Here is a 19,214-nt window from a genome sequence, read left to right on the forward strand (position 1 = left end):
AAAAAATTACAAAACAGTATATTAATTAAAGAGGTTTATCCATTTTCTTATATATTTTTTTTAATTAGGTTTGATTCATAGGACCAGCGCCTAATAAAATTCATTTAATTTCTCTAAATATATCATGTTGATGTGAGATGTGTATTCTTACAATTGCTTTGAGAAAATTTTGATCTCAATCAAATATTGTGTGAACTAGTTGGAAGATGCACTTATGATATTATGATATCGGGATGGTATGTAACTATGAGATCACAGGCATGTCTCAACAATATTTTAAATATATAAAAATTAAGTTAAATTATACTTTATTTTGTTTGCAAATTAAGCATATTAAATTAAGTTCTAGTAATTAAATAAAAAGCAAACACTTTGACAATACTCGTGAGCAACGAGAAAGATGAAGACGACATGCAGTAATACATCGCTAGTTGTACATATAGGTATTTAAAGCTTGATCTAAGTTGAAGCAAGCTCTTCCTCTTTATGTGTCTCGATGACAAGATCAGACCTAGGATAAGCATGACAGGTGAGAACCCAACCAGCCTCTATCTGGTCTTCTCCAAGAAAGCTAGAATCAGACTGATCCACAATCCCTTCCACGATCTTGCCAGCACATGAAGAGCAAGAACCAGCCCTGCATGAGTATGGAAGGTCAATACCTTCCTCTTCAGCCTTGTCAAGGATGTAGGTTTCATCGGAGCATTCAATCACCTTTTCACCATCAGGAGTGATGAGCTTCACTGAATATGTTGCCATTGCCTTTACACGTCCTCCTCTATGACCGGCTTTTAAGCCAAAAAGAGACTGCCCCGCCTTGGGAAGAGCCGGCCGTAGGCTTGTCACAGCTGGTTTTTGGCGAGTGAAAGAGGCGCTCGCCATGGCAGCTACAGATGTGGAGGCCATTTTTCTTCAGGATTGAAAAGTGTCGGTATAAGCTAAGAGTTTCTCTCTGTGATGAAGTTTGGGAGGATTGTGGAAGTATATAGTATATAACGGGATGCCGTGGAACCCTATCCGCCACAAATATATGCAAGCTTTTGTGGTTTGCATTATCTTTCTATGTATATGTTTATTCAAAGATAGACGAACACAGTGCTCGTGGGGACGGGTGGAAACTCGAAGTTTCTAAATAAAGTTTTCTACGATTTACATACAAAGCTAAAAGCCATACTGCAGCAAAGAGAATACCGTACACTCTCTTACAATTGCGGATTGGAGTGCCTTTTTTTGAACAATTTTATTCTGGTCCTCAAACTTTTATTTTGTGTAATTTGGCCCTCTGGAGCATAAATTAGCCCCCAAATTACATATGTTTTTAGGAGGGAGGGTTGAATTTAAAGCTCCAGGGCCTGACGGATATCAACCATTTTTCTATCAGTCGATCAATGGCTTGTTGTGGGACTTGCAGTTTGCAAGTATCACAGAGATATTAAAGAAGGTAAGGAGGATGTTGCAGAAATCAATCAACTTCTTGGCCCTGATTCCGTCGAGGTGGACTTGGAGAAAACTTATGATCGACTAAGATGGGATTTTATTAGAGACACTTTGATGGATGCTGGCCTCCCTGCCATGTTTATTGAGCTTATTATGAAATTTATAGAGACTGCATCTCTTCAAATTCTCAGGAATGGTTATCTATCTCAACTGATAGGGAGAACAGTGGATATAAGGTCAGTAAAGTGGGCCATCTGTGTCTCGCCTCTGTTTTGCTGATGACATGCTATTATTTGCTGGAGCTGGTGAAGTTCAACTGGATTGTGTAATGAGTCGCCTGAAAATGCTAAGTATTTCTTCCGGCCGGCCAGAAAGTGAGCACAATAACTAAGACAAAGGTTTTTTCCCCTAAGAATGTGTCCTCCAATACAGCGGATTAATAAGCAAACCTATGCTTACATCGTTGAGAACATGCAGCAGAAGCTAGCCGGATTGAAATCAAGAAATTTATCTCTAGCAGGTAGAATTACTCTTTGCAGGTCAGTCCTAGCAAATTGAGAAAATATGCAGGGATTCCATGTGAGGAGATAATGGGGAGAGAGAAAGGGAGCGTTAAGTGTCTCAGCATAAATATTTATAACTGTAGTAGTGATTAGATTTAAAAATATTTTTTTATTTTTTAAAAATTATTTTAATACCAACTTATAAAATCGATCTAAAAATATAAAAAAAATTAAAATTTAAACATTTTCAAACATAATTTAAATCTAAATCATGATATTCCAGATAGTTTGAAGATTTGCATCAGTTTTTACAATCAATGAGCCATTAGGCCCAATGACAAAAAAAAAAAAAAAGAATTTATCCTCTTACTCAAATATATCATATATTTTATCCCATGAAACTCTCTCTATATTTTTTCATATTCGAGTAAATTAAGGAAAATTTGTATGAAAATTTATTATTGAAACATAAGATTTGTAGCTTGTATGTTATATTTGTTTTTTTGTGGAAATCTATGTGTCCTTAAATACTAAAAAAAAATGTTATTGGATTAATTAAGGATATTAAATAGATTGCATGATTTATGTGCCTCATATTTGACCAAATAAATAATAAATAAAATTCATGAAAAAATCTAAAAATAACCACAGCTTTTTTTACCCCTTTTCTAGCTTTTTTTTCTTTGTAAATAATTAGTTGTTAAAAAATAAACTTATATCAAATCCCTGTCCTCTGGCCCAATCCTAATTCGGTCTAACAGACAGGATGGCCCGATTCTTGGAGCCCGAATTAGCAGGCCCATTATTTAGCTTTCGTGAATATAGCCGTTGCTTAGAAATCTTACCGTTGGAGCATCAAATGTAACCGAGGCGTTTCTCTACAATTTAAATATCAGAAAACTTTCTCCTTCCCTCAAAAATCAAGCAATCTAATCTCTCTTCAAGTCTTCCTCCCTCTCTCTCTTCAAGTCTTCCTTCACGCAATCTATCAGAAAAAACTTCCCATTTTGGTTTTCTGATATTTATTTACATCCTCAAATCCTTCTAGTTCATTATTCTGTTTCCTTTCTTGTGTTCGTTGCTTCTGTTAATTAAATTCTCCTGAACTTTATCTCATTTCTGTTCAACAATGGCTGAAATGAAAGATTCCCACATCGTAGAAATCCCAGTAGATGAAGAGCACCAACAGAAACTGATATGTGCCATGAACACAATAACAGCAATTCAAAACCACCCATTAGCAGAAATTTCTAAAAGTCCGGGCCATCTTTTGCTTCTCAAGCTATGGCAAAGAGAAGAGGATCTTTTTGGCCGTAGAATTGCTTTGAAAGAGTCAAGAATGGACTCTATCAAGCGCGAAATCTTTCAACTGTGTTGCTTCTTTTTAGTCTTTCATGGGTTTTTCTTAACTATCGTGTTCACCTCTTCTATTGATAGTAAAGAGCATTCTTGCAAGAATTGGTGGATACCCTCTCTTGTGTCTGTCTGTACTTCGCTTGTATTTGTGTTCTTGGTTCAGGTTAAGGTTTGCAGGTACTGGAAGGTGTGGAGGCAATTGCAAAGAGAGAAGAATGATAATAGAGCTCTTACTAGGTGTATTCAAGAGTTGAGAATGAAAGGGGCTAGTTTTGATTTGTCAAAAGAGCCACTGAGTGGAAAGAAAATGAAGAGCTCAAGTGTTGAGATCAAATGGAAACCACTTACTTGGTGCTCACAGTATTTGATTACAATTTGTCTTGTTTGTTTCACAGGTTTGGTGTTTCCTGCTTCCAAATTCATGCTTTGCTGATTCTGACCAGGGAAGGTTGCCAGCCTGTGGGTTTCTCCCGAGTTGGTTCCCAGACTGAAGGTAAAAACAGTATCAGATGTTTTGTCAGCATAATTACCCCTAGGATGTTCTTTTTCAAGCTATTGGGATTTGACCGAATGCTCTGTTCCTGCAGGTTGTGATGATCTTGTTTAATCTACAACTACGAGGAATTTGCTGGCGAGTTCTCTGATTAATAACTCGAAGGTAACAGCGAAATCATGCCAAATAACAATTACAGAAAACTCGGTAATTGAATGTTAGTTCATGTTGCTAAGTATGTCTGTCTGTTGTTTTTTTGCAGGTCTTTTCTGCACCATTCATCCAAGAGTTTGTGGTGCTGGATTTCAGGAGGTTTGATAATGTCATTGCGTCATCGCCATCTTTGATCTCCTCGAGGGGATGAAGCATTTTTGGTCCGATCATTTGTTAGTTGGGGTTAATGTTACTGACTAAAAAGGAAATCGGTCAGATTCTTCCTGAATTCCAGTGCGGATGCTGAAAAGGGTACCAGAACAATGATGCCTGGTGTACAGTAACAGCAATTCCCTTCTGCAAAATGGTGCAAGTTCAATTTCAATTACCCTAGCAATTCCATCTTGTAGCAGCATCCATTTTCTGCAATGTTAACTCTGAGCAAACAGAAGACATTTTATGGGACATTTGATGTGAGGCTGTTGGCACCCTGCTTGCGACTGCAAATCCTTGCTTAGCTATAAATGATTAAGTCTTGTACACTTCTAGATTGTTTTTGAATAAGCAGCAACACAGCTTGTGTTGTGCGTGCAGTTCTAGCTGTACAACGTAGAAAAATTCAATTCTTCTCATCAATAAAAGGTTTTTCATGTTTCTTTTCAGAAATTGGATCTTGCAGCATCCCTCTGATTTGACTTGACTGAGACAATTGTTACTTTTTTTTTTTTTGTTATCAAGGTCACTACAAATCTAACAAGAATACTATCTCAAAGCCTAATTTTCACCACTAGCATGGAAGACATTGGTTGACAGATGCGCTTCAAGATACTTTTAGCACGCTTTGTTTTTGGCACGTTGCTATGAGATTCCTCCCAGCCACAGGAAATACGGAGAAGGGATAAACTGCAAATCAATTCCATGGAACCAATGGATTCAGTAAAGCCATCTAACCACTCCTGCCATGCTGCTTTGATGCTCACTCGCCTCCCTGACCTTCCTTCCACAATCAAGATGCGCACCAATCCTTCGAGAGTCAATTGATTAAATTTCTCCCATAGCCCAAATTAAGCATTAAAGAGTTCCATGTTTTCAATTCAGAAATTCAAATTTTGCTTCTCTGATTGGCCTGACTTTTCTTACATGCTGTAAGATATTTTTAATTGCGCATACAAATGGAGAGTAACAAAACTTGCCAAAAAGTTCATTTAGAGGCGTAAAGAAAAGCATATCTATTGAGATCACTACAGTTGCATGAATCCAAGGTCAACATATCCAAAATTTAACAGGGAATACAGCAATCTTGAAGAATCCCAAAAATGTAAGCAGTATGCAACAATGTGCTTCTTCACTAATATAATTCAGGCGCTCTCAAAGCCAAATATTCGAAAAACACCTGCAATGGATTCCATGAGAAGACAATAAGGTAATTTCACCAAACAGTTAGTTAGCACAAGTTTGCCAACTGCTTTAATGCAAAAAAAAAAATCCAGTAAGAATTTCAATACCTTCATCAGTTTGATATTTGTTCTTGTCATCCCCAGCATAAGCAAGTAAATTGTACTTGGGGTTCCACTCAACACTGTTCATGGCAGCACGGCATGGGATTTGATGCACTGATCGCCCAGTATGGACATTGGACTGTGAAACAACAGCAGAAATCTTGTCAGTATCTTGTTGATTATGGGCTGTGGAAAGCAGTTAAATGAGTGGGTATAAACTATTAGCAAACTGGAGAAATGCCACCCCAAATATAACTCTTGTGAAGAAAAGGAATGGTTGAGATTGAAAAGAACTAAGTGAGGAAGTTCCATGAATACATACTATATCTATGAATAAATCTTCACTGGCAGAAGCAATAAAATCTCCTGTGTGATTGAAGCTTATTGTCCGGACAGGCCATCTGAGAGATTACAAAAAGGTTATACCATGCCATATCATGCATTTTATCAAAGTCATGTGAGAAAGAGGAGCATCCAAATACACAGCATACTACCAAAAAATAATCACCACTTACTCAAGCTTCGTAAATGTTCGCACACAAAGCATTTCTGAGATATCCCAAAGGCTGACTAAGGAATCAGCACTTCCAACAGCAAAATATCTATCACAGTAGAAAGATGTTTAATCAATGGTTCCATGCTTCATATATGTTTATACGAGACTGTTAGTATCAAGCTGTTGTTACATGTGAATCACTCACAACGAAGCTATACAACTTGAAAGCTTACCTTCCTTTTGGATCAATTGCAATGCAGTAGCAACCAGCTGTATGAGCCATGACAGTTTCAAGTGGTTGAAGTGATGGGTATGATAGTACTTCAACAGTACCTGAACAGATTGGATAAAAAGTAATGACGTACTTGAAAGCATAAGCAGCAAAATGAAAATTAGCTCGGAACATCAAAGGAAAAGCAATTCCAATAGTCGGAATATAATTCTTACCATTCCCAGTAGTCAAAAGGAACATCTCCCCTGTCATGTTCCAAGCAATCTCATTTACCTAGAGAAAAAAAAAAAAAAAAAAGTTTGGAGTGTTGAAGTATTTGACATGAGAGGGATTCAGAAACAATCCATGTAACAGGTATTGGCCTTGTATCCATGCTTCCACACCGCCCACTCTCTCCTCAGCTAATGTAAGATGTAAGATGCACCCCCCCCCACCCACCATGCACACTCAGAAGTAAAAGATTCCCTCTGTGATTCTTAAGAAATCGAGTGACAAGGAATTCAGCCTAGGGAACATATGTCTAAGGCAATCTGATACAACTAGGAGAGAGCTAGATTACCTCATAATTGAACTTCCTCCTATGAATTGGCTTAAATTTCCGAACATCCAGTATAGTTAGCTCATCATCCTACAGCGAACTCAACGACAGAGTAAGATGATCATGCATTGGAACTCTATAAAGGTCATGAAACTAAAAACAAGAATATACTTTTTCAAATGAGATATCAGTGTAGGGCATACCCTATTACCAACAGCAACATGAGTGCCATCAGGCCTGTAGGTGATGTTTATATTCTCCCCACTAAGTTCTGTTTGCTGTGAGCACTTCCCACCTGCAGAACCCAAAGCTCAAGTGAGCATCTTCTTTCTGATGTTAAGTGAATCAGTAATAAGTTAGTTTCTTTTTAAATTAGTTTCTGCCTTCAAGCAGCTCAATAAACTAATATTGTTTCTCTGGTAGTCTATTGATGAAGCAGAAAATGTAACATGTATATCTTCACATTGCCTTAAATCGGAAAATGAGGCCCTACAAAATTTCAACATTTCAATGACTACACAAAACAAAGCATTCACTTACTACGAGCATCCCATAAACGAACAGTCTTGTCACCGGAAGCAGTTGCAATTAAATCAGCATGCTTAGGATCCCAACAAAGCTGATCCACACTATCTGCATGCCCCTTCAATTCAATATCCTTAATTTTACCCTACAACGAACACAAACATCTCTAAGCAACCAGCTATAAAACTCCCTAAACAACTACTAAAAGCAACAAAATCAACAATAAAATCCCAAGAAATAACAATTTAGCATATTATCTCAAAAAGTAAAAGAAACCCATTAATCTACATTCCATCAAACCCAGCTTTAAAGATTGAAAAAACATAAAGTTTCAAACTTTGAAATAAAAGGGAAAGTACTTTACATGGCCATGAAGATCAATGTGCCAAACACGAGCAGTTTGATCAACAGAACCTGAAGCAAGCTTAGTTCCAGTGCAATTCCATGCCACTGAGTGAACCTTTCAAAACCCACAAAAATTCACTCAATCAAGACATGAATCGAAGCCCAATTTACCAATTAAGAAGGGTTAAAAAATAGGTTTACTGAGTTAAACCTTCTTTTTGTGACCTTGATACTCTCTGCTATGGAGATTCTTAAACGGTATCGTTTCCTCCATCTCTGCAAATTAGAACTTGCAAGTAGTCAAATGTCAAACACTCAAAACTGCTAACGCTGCGCTTTTCTTTCTGTTCTTTTTGGGTAAATTACATTGAAGTTTATGATGTTTGAGTATTGTTGGACGTAGTCCTTCTAGTTTCCAAAAGTTGCAAAACCAGGGCCTCTTGTTTTGGGATGTGTAAGCGTTGTTAACATGATTGCTTCATCTCATCTACGTCAAATTCAAAATTGCCATGGTATTTGTACAATTATTTTCTGAGGATTTAGAAAAAACACACACACATGAAAATTTACCCAGCCTAACTCAAGGATGGGAGGGAGCCACGGCTCAAAGTTATTCTAGTCCTTATAATTATATATATTATTCAATCATCTTGTTAAAAGCTAAAAGTCTGTCTTACTTAATCCATAAAAAAGAAAGAAATATACTTAATTTAGTAAACTTTTGGATAAAAGGTGTGTTTTGTTTACTTGACCACGTCAAGTGATTTTTCTTAAAAAATATATATTTGTTTTTGTTTTTGAATTATTTTAACGTGATATTGTTAAAATTAAATTTTAAAAAATAAAAAAAATAAATTATCTTAACTTTAAAAAGTAATTATTGCCGCAATAACAAATACTACTAAGGTCCTGCAATTATAAAAGGATAATTAATACTAGAAATTGAGAACTAGTGATTGTTAAGGTGGAGGATTTATGATGAGATTTTCCTAAATTTATGAGAGTGTGGAAGATGCAAGTTATTCATCAAATGTGTCATTAGCCTATCAATAAAAATCATTGTTTTTTGTTTCTTTATAAAAAAATGAAATATAATATTCAATTGTCTTTCCTTTCAAATGTATTATGATATCTGAAACTAATTTATAAAATTGAATTTGTTTTATTTAGGATAATTGTTAAAATTGATTTTTTTTTTTATGATTTCACCTTTTTTAATATATTTACATATCATATTTTATCCTCATTTTTTATTGTTTTTTTTTTTATCTTCTCAAGTTTTTTAAATTGATAGTTTTTTAGTTTCATCCTTTAATATTAAATTGAGTTTCTTAACTATTCACGAGTCTAGAATTTAAAAGGTTGTGAATCTAAGACTTAGTCCATGTTTAAAGATTCATCCGAGTTTATTTATTTATTAAAAATCATGGTGAGGGAGATAAAAGTCAAATTGAAGATCAAGTTTTAAAGGAAAAAGAAAGTACAAAAAGAAGAATTATACAATTCTTGAGCAAAAAGAAGAAAACCCCAAAATTTATGAAATTATGGTTCATATAGAATTTGGGGGAAATTGTTATAGGTTATTAGTGAAAGAATTATATGATTTTGACATGGAATAATGATTATAGGTTATTAGTGAAAGAAACTTCCATGAATTAAAAAGAAAACCCTAAGGGAAACATAATTTATAGATTCGACCAACCATTGTTTCATAGGGGGTGTTCTTATATTAAAATTATATGTATTTAGGCTTACCATCATTATATAATGAAATGGGATGGGGTTTTGTATGCTAATTGAAGAAAAATGAGAAAAACCTCAAATCTTGAATTTTAGGGTTCGTGAAAGAATTGGGAAAAAAATCATTGATAGTTTGAAAATGAATAAATAAATAAGTTTAGAGTGTGTAATAAGGAGAAAGAAACAAGAATCCCTAAGTTTGACAAAGGAAGAGGTTCTTGTTTAATTCTTGTGTGTAATTAGGGATATTGACATATCAAGAAAGTAAGGAAATTAGGTTAATGCATGAAAGAGTGTTGAAATATAAGGTTTTTTTGGATTCTTAAAAATTTTAGTATTAAAAATTAAAGGACCAACATGTTTTCTTAAAAGATGAAAGAATAAATATTTTTAGGACTAAAATTATAGGTAAGGGTGGTGAAAGATGAAGAAGAAACCTTAAGGGGGGGATGATGGTTTTGGCCATCATAAGAGAAGTGAGATCTATAGTTTACAATTGATGTTTAGTTCATGAAACCGAATATGATGAAAGAGCTCTTGAAATTTTATAGAATATATGGATGTATTGAATTAATTTAGGGGTTAATTTGTATTTTACCATATGAAAGAGTGTAAGGGCTATTATTAAAGGATGTTAATATGTAATTTTATGACATGTTAAATACCTCATAGAAGTGGGATAATGGCTGTCTAAAGAGCCTCAAATGTTAAAAGGAAATGGGGTCATTAAAGGGACTCATTTTTTAGAGACTCTAGGGTTGCTATAACAACCTTAAAAGTTTATGTTTGAGGGACAAATTAAGCCTACAAAATGATAGAAATGGAGCTGGAGTGATGTTGCTTTAAGTGGAGAGTTGTTGAGGGATCAAAAGTATTTATAAGAAACTAAAGAAAGACTATTATGACAACCTTGCTATTAGGTATGGTGGGGCTGATTTGGGCAACCCTAAAAACATAAATAATAAAAATCTAAAGTCTTATACATAGTAACTAAGATGAGGTAAGTTTAGGTTAAGGTATTAGCTTGGGAAAATCTAAGAATTTTCGTGTTAATGGGTAATCATGTGAATGTGAAATAATAATCTAAATTAGATATGAAAATCTTGCATATATTTTTATAATGATGCTTGTAAGTTGATAAGAAACATTGAAAACGTAATGGATGTTAATGAAAAGAATGATGGGATGCAATCCTTGGTATTAAGAAATGATGGTTAATGATGGCTTTGTTTGGAACATGAGGGGTATCAATTACAATACCACAAGCTAGCGGAATAGGATCACTAAAAGGAATAGGCAGGTGCCTACCACCTCATCTTTATATTTTAAAATATCTTTTATGTTTTAAAATTTTCAACAATTATAACTGAATGATAATATATCAAATAAAGTATTGAAGCATTCATAAAATTAGAATAAAGTTAATATGACTATTTGGTGTCGTGGGTTTATATGGTCAAATTTGCATGGTTAGTATCATTGCTATCAGGTTAGATAAATGATACATTGAAGGGTAACCTTGCATTTTGTTTTTTATTGGTTAAGATATACGACTAGAAGAGGGGTATAAATATAGCAACCAGTCACATGAGTGGGGGCAAAGGGTAAAATAGCCAGCCATACGAGTGAGGGCAAACATATAATAGTTAGCCACAAGAGTGGTGGCAAAGGTTTGGTGGTCGACCCTAAGATATAAAGGTGGAAATATGTAGATGTATAGTCGGCCACAAATGTGGAAGCAAATGCAATATGAACCTTTATCTTGGTGAGAATTAAAGGTGCTGGAAAAGGATCAATAAATCTGGTGCAAGAAATTAAGATCTTCATGGCTTGGTATTGTACCCATGGATGTTTACGATTTCATTTAGAATTTAATAATTAATTTAATGGTGAATTATATGCATTCTTTACTTTTAATTGGTTTTCTTTACATATGCTATTTTCTTTGTAAAACCTTCTCATACCTACCATGATTAGGGTCTACTTTAATTTTTTTTTCTAAGGATTTGTAATAAGGCTTTAGAACCACTAAACTATGTTTGTATTTTGAAAGTTAAACTACGAACCAATGTTTGGTTGATCATGATGTTTAAGAATAACAAGTTTGTACATTTGCTCATTATTATCATTTTGATTTCTTAAGTGATTATTCAATTCTAGTGTTATTATAATCAATAATTTTTAATTATTCTATATATTATGAAATGTTACATTATGTTAGATTGAGTTCATGTGTGTTGGTTATATATGAGTGGATCAAAAACATATATATACATCTATACATCTATATATATAAGGGTTGTTAAAGTTGGTATCAGAGCATGATTATGATCTAGTTGACATATGGTTAATATGGAATCGTGTGTATTTGAGGATGATGTGCACCTGTCATGGATCTAGAACTGATCCATCCTCTTTTCAGGATATAAATATGAAAAGAGAGAATGTTGAGAAATAGAGGAGGACCCCTTGGCTGATAGTGCCTCTCATGCATCTTAGGTATAGGTGTAATCTATTCAGGGGGAGTCGTCGAAGTTGAGAGATATTTCAGCATTGAATAGAGTTGAAATACCATCACCAGTGACGACTACTGTAGAGGTACAAGTAAAAAAGACCCCACAGTGCTTCCAAGAGTTACATTGATGTACCCAAACCTTGATTATTTGAAACATGTTGCAAAGGCCCTTGTGTCTAGGATAGTAAGAGTGATAACTACTAGGGTTAGGGAAAATATACATACTATGGTGTGTTAGTTAAAAATATAAGGGAGATAGTTTGTGTGCCTTTTTTAGGGGAGGAGGATGCTGAGGTGGTTTGATATTGACTGTGAAAGGTTGAACACTCATTTTTGCAAATACCGTTTTTAGTAGATGTATAAATAACCTGTGTGACTCAATTGTTATCAGATGAGGCTCATTTGTAATGGGTCATGGTGAGGGAGAGAAGGTCGAGCAAGAACTTGACTTGGAGAGATTTCAAGGTTGAATTTGAAACTAGATATTACTCGAGGTAGCATCGGAGAAACAAATAACATGGGTTTCTAGCTTTGAGGCAGGGAAATATGACAATATTTGAGTATGAGAGGTTGTTTCAGGACCTTTCTATATTCTCTACCACCATAATACCTATGGAGTACCATAAGATCGAGAGTTCGAGTGATGGTTTTAGACATGAACTCAGTAAGGGATTAATTACTTTTTAGTTTACGACAACGAGAGAATTGGTTGAGGTAGCTTTAGTCCTTGGAAGTTATAGGGATTCATTATCTTTTTCTCATATATTATATTGTGTTTATGCTAAATTGTTTTGTAATGCCATGCAAAACAAAATATATTAAGTTGTTTGAAAATAAGTTGTTTAATGATATTGCTTCTTATAATGAAATTAGTTTGGTACATGATGGATGGCACATGAATACCCTTTCCTTTAATGAAAATTAAAAAAAAAGGAAACTTCCAAAATAATTTGAGCAAGACAAATAATTGAAACCATATCTTAAGTAGAGTTATTTTACTAATATTCTTTTTTATAATAACCGAATGTATTAATTAAAAGATGGTATTTAATTTAATTTAAAATATTTATCATGAAATAATCCATGCACGTAATTCTCTGGTCATCAAAAAGAAATATTTCTATCGTATTTTGCTACTCAATTGCCTTCAAACGAACAAGAACTAATACTTAACAACACAAAAACTTCAAGGACTAAAGAAAAAAAAACTCCCCCTCAAATTACCTTCCATGATTGTTCTTCTTTCTTTACAGCACAGGTGCCGTAAACAGTAAAAGGCCAAAATAAAATAATAAAAAAGGAAAAACAAAATCGGTGACTACTTTAATATTCTCATATTATTTTATTTACGTATAAATACAAATTCCACCGACGCAGGAGAGAAGATACAGAGAGCAGCGAGTCTGGTAGCGGCCATAACCACAAGCACCAAAAAATAAGATAAAAAATAAAAAATAAAAATCATCTCTCTTTCCGGCTGCCTCTCTGCTGGTAGCCGCTCGCTACTGCTGCTCTATATTTTAATAATAATTCTAATTGATTTATTAAAAATCTAACAAAACGGATATCTATAAGGATATTGATTGGAGTACTGATAAAATGACCACCGCTGGCGGCGTCGGCGTCGGCGTCGGTGCTGGTCGCTTTATGGCTTACTCTCCGTCTCCATCTGCTCCTCACTCGCCTCATATCTCTGGTCTTCGCTCATCGGCAGCTTCCTCTGCTCTTGTTGTTGAGCAAGAAAAGTATAATCTCTCTCTCTCTCTCAACTCTTCACTGTCTGTTTTATAAATCTAGAGAGATCTAGATCGTTCATTTTAGTTGAACAGATCTAGTTTTTTTTTTCTTTTTCTTATCACTAGTCTTGAGTCTCGTATTGTTTTGCTGTGGATTTTGTTTGATCGTTGACTTTACTGCTGGATTTAGCGATTGATTTATGTGGCTATATTGATGTGGTAACTCGTTTTGTGCTTTTGTTTGTTACTGTATGAATCAAATCAGCTTCTTTACTGTTTTGTAATTTTTTTGTTGGTAATTTCTGTGTGTGTTGTGTTAAGCAGTAAATTTTGTAACTCTTGTGTTTTGTTTCTGCTTGAGCTCCGAGGCCCAATTCTGATGATTGTGAATGATGTGTTTATGAAATGGTTTCTAATAGTAGTAGATTTATTAAATGATTGATTAGTTATGTGTATCTCCGCAGCTTTTGTATTTCTAGCATGGCAGTGATTGTATGTATGAGGATATTTGCGCAATTGCATGGTTAATTGATACTTGATATGTTTTTGTTAAGCAGATATTTGTCGGAGTTGTTGGCAGAGCGTCACAAGATTAGTCCCTTTTTGCCTGTGCTTCCTAATACCTACCGGCTGTTGAACCAAGGTGAGGTTCATTGTCACAATGCCTTTTCATGCACGTAGATCAAAGCATGTATAGTATTCAAAAATGGATATTTTTTCCGCTCGATTCTTTTTATGGTTACAGGAATAAGAAATGATTGCAATTGTGGAAAGTGGCTGCCTATATGGTGTCTGCAGTGTAGACACCTATACATGGAAACTGAATTTAATATCTGGCATTAGACGATCAAGATGTATCTGTACCTCGAATCGCAGATACTTATTTACCAAATGTGCTTCTATTTGTTGTGCTTTCTATAAAATGATGAAAAAGAACTCAGTTTATGAATAGATTTTGCATACATGTCACAAATTAATTTCTTATGAAGTCATTCCTATTGTTCCTCCCTGACCGTAAAATGATGATGAGGTTTAGAATGGTTGTACATCATTACTGTAGATAATATAAATGGTTCTACATACTATGCCAGTATGTAGAGCCTAGGGGGCTTTAACGATTGACAGGTCACACAAGCTCTGTTTTTTTCTTCACTCTTCTGTTTTCTTGATGAAGGGAGTGAATGGTTTTGCCTTAACAAAATGGACGGAAAATATCTAAGGTGAGTGGAAACTTCAGTCATGTACCGGGGCAAGTTCATTTACGATCCTCGATTCCATTTTGGATATCGTGTTTAGTTTGATGAATTAGGTATGGATTAGCATTAAGCACATCAATGACACTCACTATTGACGGCTCTTAAATTAAAGAATGGAGATGGCTTTGGGGGAAGCACCAATTAGCTGTACAAAGGCTCTTAGGTTTCAGAAAGATATTCGTACCAACTGGACGCTATATAAGCATCTACTAGGACCTGTTGGAGGAGCATAAGGATTGCTTATAACAGATTGACTGGAAAGTGTATATAGTAACTTGCAAATGAGAGGATTTCTTTTAGAGTACTAGTCATATATGCTTTTTTCAGTTGATTGTGTTGCATGTGGCTAATTGGCTTGCATTCTTGTGAAACTGTTAGGCATCATTGTATCATTACTATATTTCTCATATGACATTGTAGTTTGACTTGATTGGCATTCTAGATGTGTGCTACTGGCTTTATCCTCTGTCTAGAATCCTACTCCTTCCCCACTTCATATCTTGGTTCTTTTCCTTTGCAATCCTTTCTGAGCATTGGCTGTGATAGGGTAGGTGGTGGTTGAAGAGGGTGCGCAAATGAAGTAAAGAGCTCAATGGTGTTGACATAGATTAAAGCATTTTGAGGTTTTTTTTTCTTAGGAGTTGCAAATTCGTTTTTTTCTTCTACTATAGGATTTTATCTTTTGTGTTAGGTTTCTTTGTTTAACATAATCATCTTTGGTGTGGATTCAGCATCTGAATCAACAAGCAAGACACTGTTTTGATGTTTTGGGGTGGGTAATACCGATGACTAACAGCCTATTAGATTTATTAAGAAAACCAACTGTTGGTTTGTGTTTTTGGAAATGAGGCTGCACACTTAGTATCTTTAACTCATCTTGCAGAAAGAGATCTTCCAATATACACAGTGGGCTAGGGATAGTTGGGTTATTGGTTGTTCAAGTAACTTATCACTTGGGGACATCTTTGACATCTCAAGAAGCTGATGGTCAATGTGATCTAAAACTCTGCCTGGTTTTCTTATAGACTCTGCTTGGAGCTTATATTGGGCACCAAGTTTGGCAAATTCAGATGCTGATGTTATAGCCAAAATGGGCGGGTTGATCTAATTCTGAGCGATTTCTGCCATGGCTTGGTTTTATTTTCCCTCCTTATCTCTTGCATTATCCTCCCTGTTAGCAAATACTTGTAAAAATTTTCCTATTTGCAGTGGTGCAAACTTATGGTGTTGATTAGATAGTGTTGTTTTTATGCAGGCTGCAAATTGGTAGATATACAATGTCCTTGAGTTTTCTTTACTTCCGTGACTTGAATAATTAATTTTATTAGCTGCTTTTATTCACTGTCAAACTAATTAAAGAAAATAATGTTTTAACATTCTTATTTGTTTAATTATGCATATACCAGGCTATCACTTAACATTGTGATCCTTGAACTTTTCATATCAGACTATGTTCTTCTAAAGTTTAAGTATTTCATGGGGCAAGCATTGATTTTTAACTAACTCAGTTAACAATCCGTCTTGTCTGTTTGTGGTGACTGCTAACCAATAACCAATGCTAACTGGTACATCTTGTTCTTGAAAATTGACATTTTGGAGCAGAAATATTGCGTGTAACTACACTGTTGGGGAATGCGTCAGTTTTAGGTCAAAGTGGGCTTGAACATGCTAGCCCTCTGGCTTCCGGAGGAATATTTTCAAATGGAGCAGCTGATGCAAATGGATGGGCATCACGGTTTCAATCAGAAGTACGGATACTAACCATTAACATGACCTTTTTTTTCATCTGAATTTACTGTTTTTAGAAGCATTTCTGACTATATTTACCTTTTATGCTAACTTATATCTAAGCATGTAGTTTGAATTGCCAGGCTTGTCATGACAGGCAGTGAGTCTGAGGCTAACATCACCAAGCAGTGAAAAGTAGATCTTAACTTTGCACATTTTCCCTGAATATCCCTCTTAATTATATGGTTAAACCCAATACATGAATTTAATTTGTCATTGGTGACAAAATCAAAGACCTAATACCTTTTATTTCAAAGAATTACTTCTGGCTTGGCTTTGCAATTCATTCAAGGAAGGATGCATGTCATGCTGAGTACTAAGAAACTGCTTCCAGAGAAGACGGAGTTTGGTACACTTTTATGTAGAATCCTGACCCTTGAATTGATAAAAGCTGTTCAATACATGATAACGCTGTAGCAGAAAGCCTGGAGCCTTGACCAATCTAAAAGATGACAAGGCTGTTGAGCACACTAATACATAAGTCTCTAGGTTTAGAGCCTTCTATTTTCATTATATTTGGTGGGAATGCCTTAACATAGTTCCTGCATCGGGCCTTTTTTTTTATTGGTTCATTTGCCAACATGTTCTTAGCTGTCATCTGCCTAGTTTGTTTGTTTGTTTCCCCACCTGTTATAGTGTCTTAAACGTATTCTGGTGGGCTACTCCAACGGAGTTGCGAAATGATTTTGGTGCTCTATGAAGCTTCCTTGGGGATTTAATTACTGTTATGCCCACAGTATAAAGCAGGAAGCCACAAGATATAGATAGTGGTTTTTTTGACAAGATCTGGAATTATGTTATGCAGATGTCAGGTATTTTACAGCCCTCATCAGCACAAAACTGGCTGAGCTCTCAGGGTAGCTCATCTGGTCTTATTGTTAAGAGAACCATCAGAGTGGATATTCCTGTCGACAAATATCCTAATGTACAAATCATCTGCTCTTTCCCTTGCATTTGTTTTTTTTTTTTTTTTTATATTTTTTTTTGCATTTTCTTTTTCTGCAGCCTCTTGACATTCATCTTTTGTTGCAGTACAACTTCGTTGGGCGCCTTCTTGGTCCTAGGGGAAACTCCCTTAAGCGAGTGGAAGCAACCACAGAGTGCCGTGTTCTGATCAGAGGCCGTGGCAGCATTAAAGATCCAGCCAGGGTATTAATGAAATTTTCTTCTGTTAGTTGAATAACCTTTGTCTCAAACTTATAGTGGTCCTTAAGTACGACTTCAACCTTTTGAGGTAGAGCAGAACTAGGAAGCGGAAGTACTTTATTTTGAGATTAGTGATCAAACAATCTTCGCTGGAACCTGTATATGATTGTGGTCCTAGCTAGTCTCTGGAAAATCTGAATGTGCATGTGCTGCTTGAAAATTATATGGCAAATCTGCATTTTTCTGCTTATAACAGTTCTGTCCAACCATTGCCATCTTCTGCTTGCTAGATTGTAATTTGTCTCTCATAAATTGAGATATTATGCCCCCTCAAATTCGTTACATGATGTGAACAATATACTGTTCATTTCTTATAGGAAGATATGATGAGAGGGAAACCAGGGTATGAGCATCTAAATGAACCTCTCCACATCCTGGTTGAGGGTGAATTGCCAGTTGAAATAGTTGACGCCCGACTAATGCAGGCACGGGAGATACTCGAAGACTTGTTGAAGCCTGTGGTAATTAACTTATTCCTTCCTTGCTTGTATTTAGCTTGGAAATTAACTCCCTCCTCCTCTTCTTACATCAAAGCCTGCAAGCATCCTTCTTTTCTTATCAGGGTTAATATTTATTTTTTCTCGTTTCATGTATAGGATGAATCACAGGATTACTACAAGAAGCAGCAGCTAAGAGAGCTAGCGTTGCTTAATGGTACATTTCGCGAGGAAGGTTCTCCCATGTCAGGTTCCGTCTCCCCCTTTAACAACAGCCTTGGTATGAAGAGGGCCAAGACAAGGGGGTAGTGGATTCTTGAACATAGCGGGCTCTCGGAGCTTGTTTACTAGTTCTCCCAGTGATCAGCGGTTCTGACAGCACAGGTTCTCCTGTGTCAGCCAATGCTCCCAACCGCCATCGGGGCACTGGCACTGTCTGTGCCAGTTCTAACTTGTTTCTATATGAGGTGTGTTTATCTTCTGTTTGGGTGGGAGGTTTAATGGCAGTATCGCATATTAAGGGACCGGTTCAGTTGCGGGGTTGTGGTTTTATGTTTTGCTTTTTTAGGCAGTTTGGAATCAAAGACTGCTAATGTATTAAATTAAAATTGGTCCGTACTATAAGCTTGTGATGACAGTTTTGATGGTCGATGGGAAAGTCAAGGTAATGGTTTGGAGTGTTGTGTACCGTTAAGAGTAGGCAATACTCGAATTTGTTGAAAGCATTCTCTGCCGTCTCCTATTTTTAAGTGTATCTGCCCTCTCGCCCCTTCTCCCCACCTCTCTTCTTTGATCTCTTTCCTAGTGTTCTACTCGGCTGTTAGTTTTCCTAGTCATATCATGTGTCCAGGCAAGCGACAGAGATTTTATTTATGGTGCTCTAAGAATAGCCAATGAAAATAGCGAGATCCACTCTCAAAAAAGAAATAGATAGGTACAAGATGAATCATGGATGAAGT

At 35.7% G+C, this 19,214-nt stretch overlaps 4 protein-coding genes across 4 annotated transcripts; 2 read left to right on the plus strand and 2 right to left on the minus strand.

Moving 5' to 3' along the window:
- Window positions 1-291: 291 nt before the first annotated feature.
- Window positions 292-1,008, minus strand: LOC118037676 (ferredoxin). The gene has a single exon (XM_035043738.2). It carries the CDS (start codon window positions 904-906, stop codon window positions 460-462), a length of 447 nt encoding a protein of 148 aa, XP_034899629.1. The 5' UTR covers window positions 907-1,008; the 3' UTR covers window positions 292-459.
- Window positions 1,009-2,845: 1,837 nt separating this feature from the next.
- On the plus strand, window positions 2,846-4,608 carry LOC118037678 (uncharacterized). The gene is made up of 3 exons (XM_035043740.2): window positions 2,846-3,789; window positions 3,884-3,954; window positions 4,052-4,608. The coding sequence occupies exon 1, from the start codon at window positions 3,070-3,072 to the stop codon at window positions 3,727-3,729; it is 660 nt and encodes a 219-aa protein (XP_034899631.1). The 5' UTR covers window positions 2,846-3,069; the 3' UTR covers window positions 3,730-3,789; window positions 3,884-3,954; window positions 4,052-4,608.
- Window positions 4,609-5,146: 538 nt separating this feature from the next.
- On the minus strand, window positions 5,147-7,946 carry LOC118037677 (THO complex subunit 3). The gene is made up of 11 exons (XM_035043739.2): window positions 7,789-7,946; window positions 7,597-7,692; window positions 7,248-7,377; window positions 6,911-7,002; window positions 6,729-6,797; window positions 6,385-6,442; window positions 6,171-6,270; window positions 5,957-6,043; window positions 5,764-5,842; window positions 5,448-5,580; window positions 5,147-5,335 (listed from the first exon to the last, which is right to left on the minus strand). The coding sequence occupies exons 1-11, from the start codon at window positions 7,849-7,851 to the stop codon at window positions 5,301-5,303; spliced, it is 942 nt and encodes a 313-aa protein (XP_034899630.1). The 5' UTR covers window positions 7,852-7,946; the 3' UTR covers window positions 5,147-5,300.
- A 5,250-nt stretch (window positions 7,947-13,196) lies between these two features.
- LOC118037679 (KH domain-containing protein At5g56140) lies at window positions 13,197-19,034 on the plus strand. The gene is made up of 7 exons (XM_035043741.2): window positions 13,197-13,577; window positions 14,126-14,211; window positions 16,427-16,572; window positions 17,418-17,537; window positions 17,645-17,761; window positions 18,136-18,279; window positions 18,415-19,034. The coding sequence occupies exons 1-7, from the start codon at window positions 13,432-13,434 to the stop codon at window positions 18,562-18,564; spliced, it is 909 nt and encodes a 302-aa protein (XP_034899632.1). The 5' UTR covers window positions 13,197-13,431; the 3' UTR covers window positions 18,565-19,034.
- Window positions 19,035-19,214: the final 180 nt, after the last annotated feature.

Source organism: Populus alba, chromosome 1, assembly GCF_005239225.2.
Source record: "Populus alba chromosome 1, ASM523922v2, whole genome shotgun sequence".
In the NCBI taxonomy this organism is placed as follows: domain Eukaryota; kingdom Viridiplantae; phylum Streptophyta; class Magnoliopsida; order Malpighiales; family Salicaceae; genus Populus; species Populus alba.

Excerpts from the sequence above, each read along its gene's own strand:
- LOC118037676 (XM_035043738.2), bottom strand. The coding sequence starts at position 906 with ATGGCCTCCACATCTGTAGCTGCCATGGCGAGCGCCTCTTTCACTCGC.
- LOC118037678 (XM_035043740.2), top strand. The coding sequence starts at position 3,070 with ATGGCTGAAATGAAAGATTCCCACATCGTAGAAATCCCAGTAGATGAA.
- LOC118037677 (XM_035043739.2), bottom strand. The coding sequence starts at position 7,851 with ATGGAGGAAACGATACCGTTTAAGAATCTCCATAGCAGAGAGTATCAA. Across the intron at positions 6,271-6,384 it reads CCTTTTGACTACTGGGAATG|GTACTGTTGAAGTACTATCA; the intron begins GTAAGAATTATA and ends CAATCTGTTCAG. Across the intron at positions 5,843-5,956 it reads CGAACATTTACGAAGCTTGA|ATGGCCTGTCCGGACAATAA; the intron begins GTAAGTGGTGAT and ends GTAATCTCTCAG.
- LOC118037679 (XM_035043741.2), top strand. The coding sequence starts at position 13,432 with ATGACCACCGCTGGCGGCGTCGGCGTCGGCGTCGGTGCTGGTCGCTTT. Across the intron at positions 17,538-17,644 it reads CTGTCGACAAATATCCTAAT|TACAACTTCGTTGGGCGCCT; the intron begins GTACAAATCATC and ends CTTTTGTTGCAG. Across the intron at positions 18,280-18,414 it reads AAGACTTGTTGAAGCCTGTG|GATGAATCACAGGATTACTA; the intron begins GTAATTAACTTA and ends TTTCATGTATAG.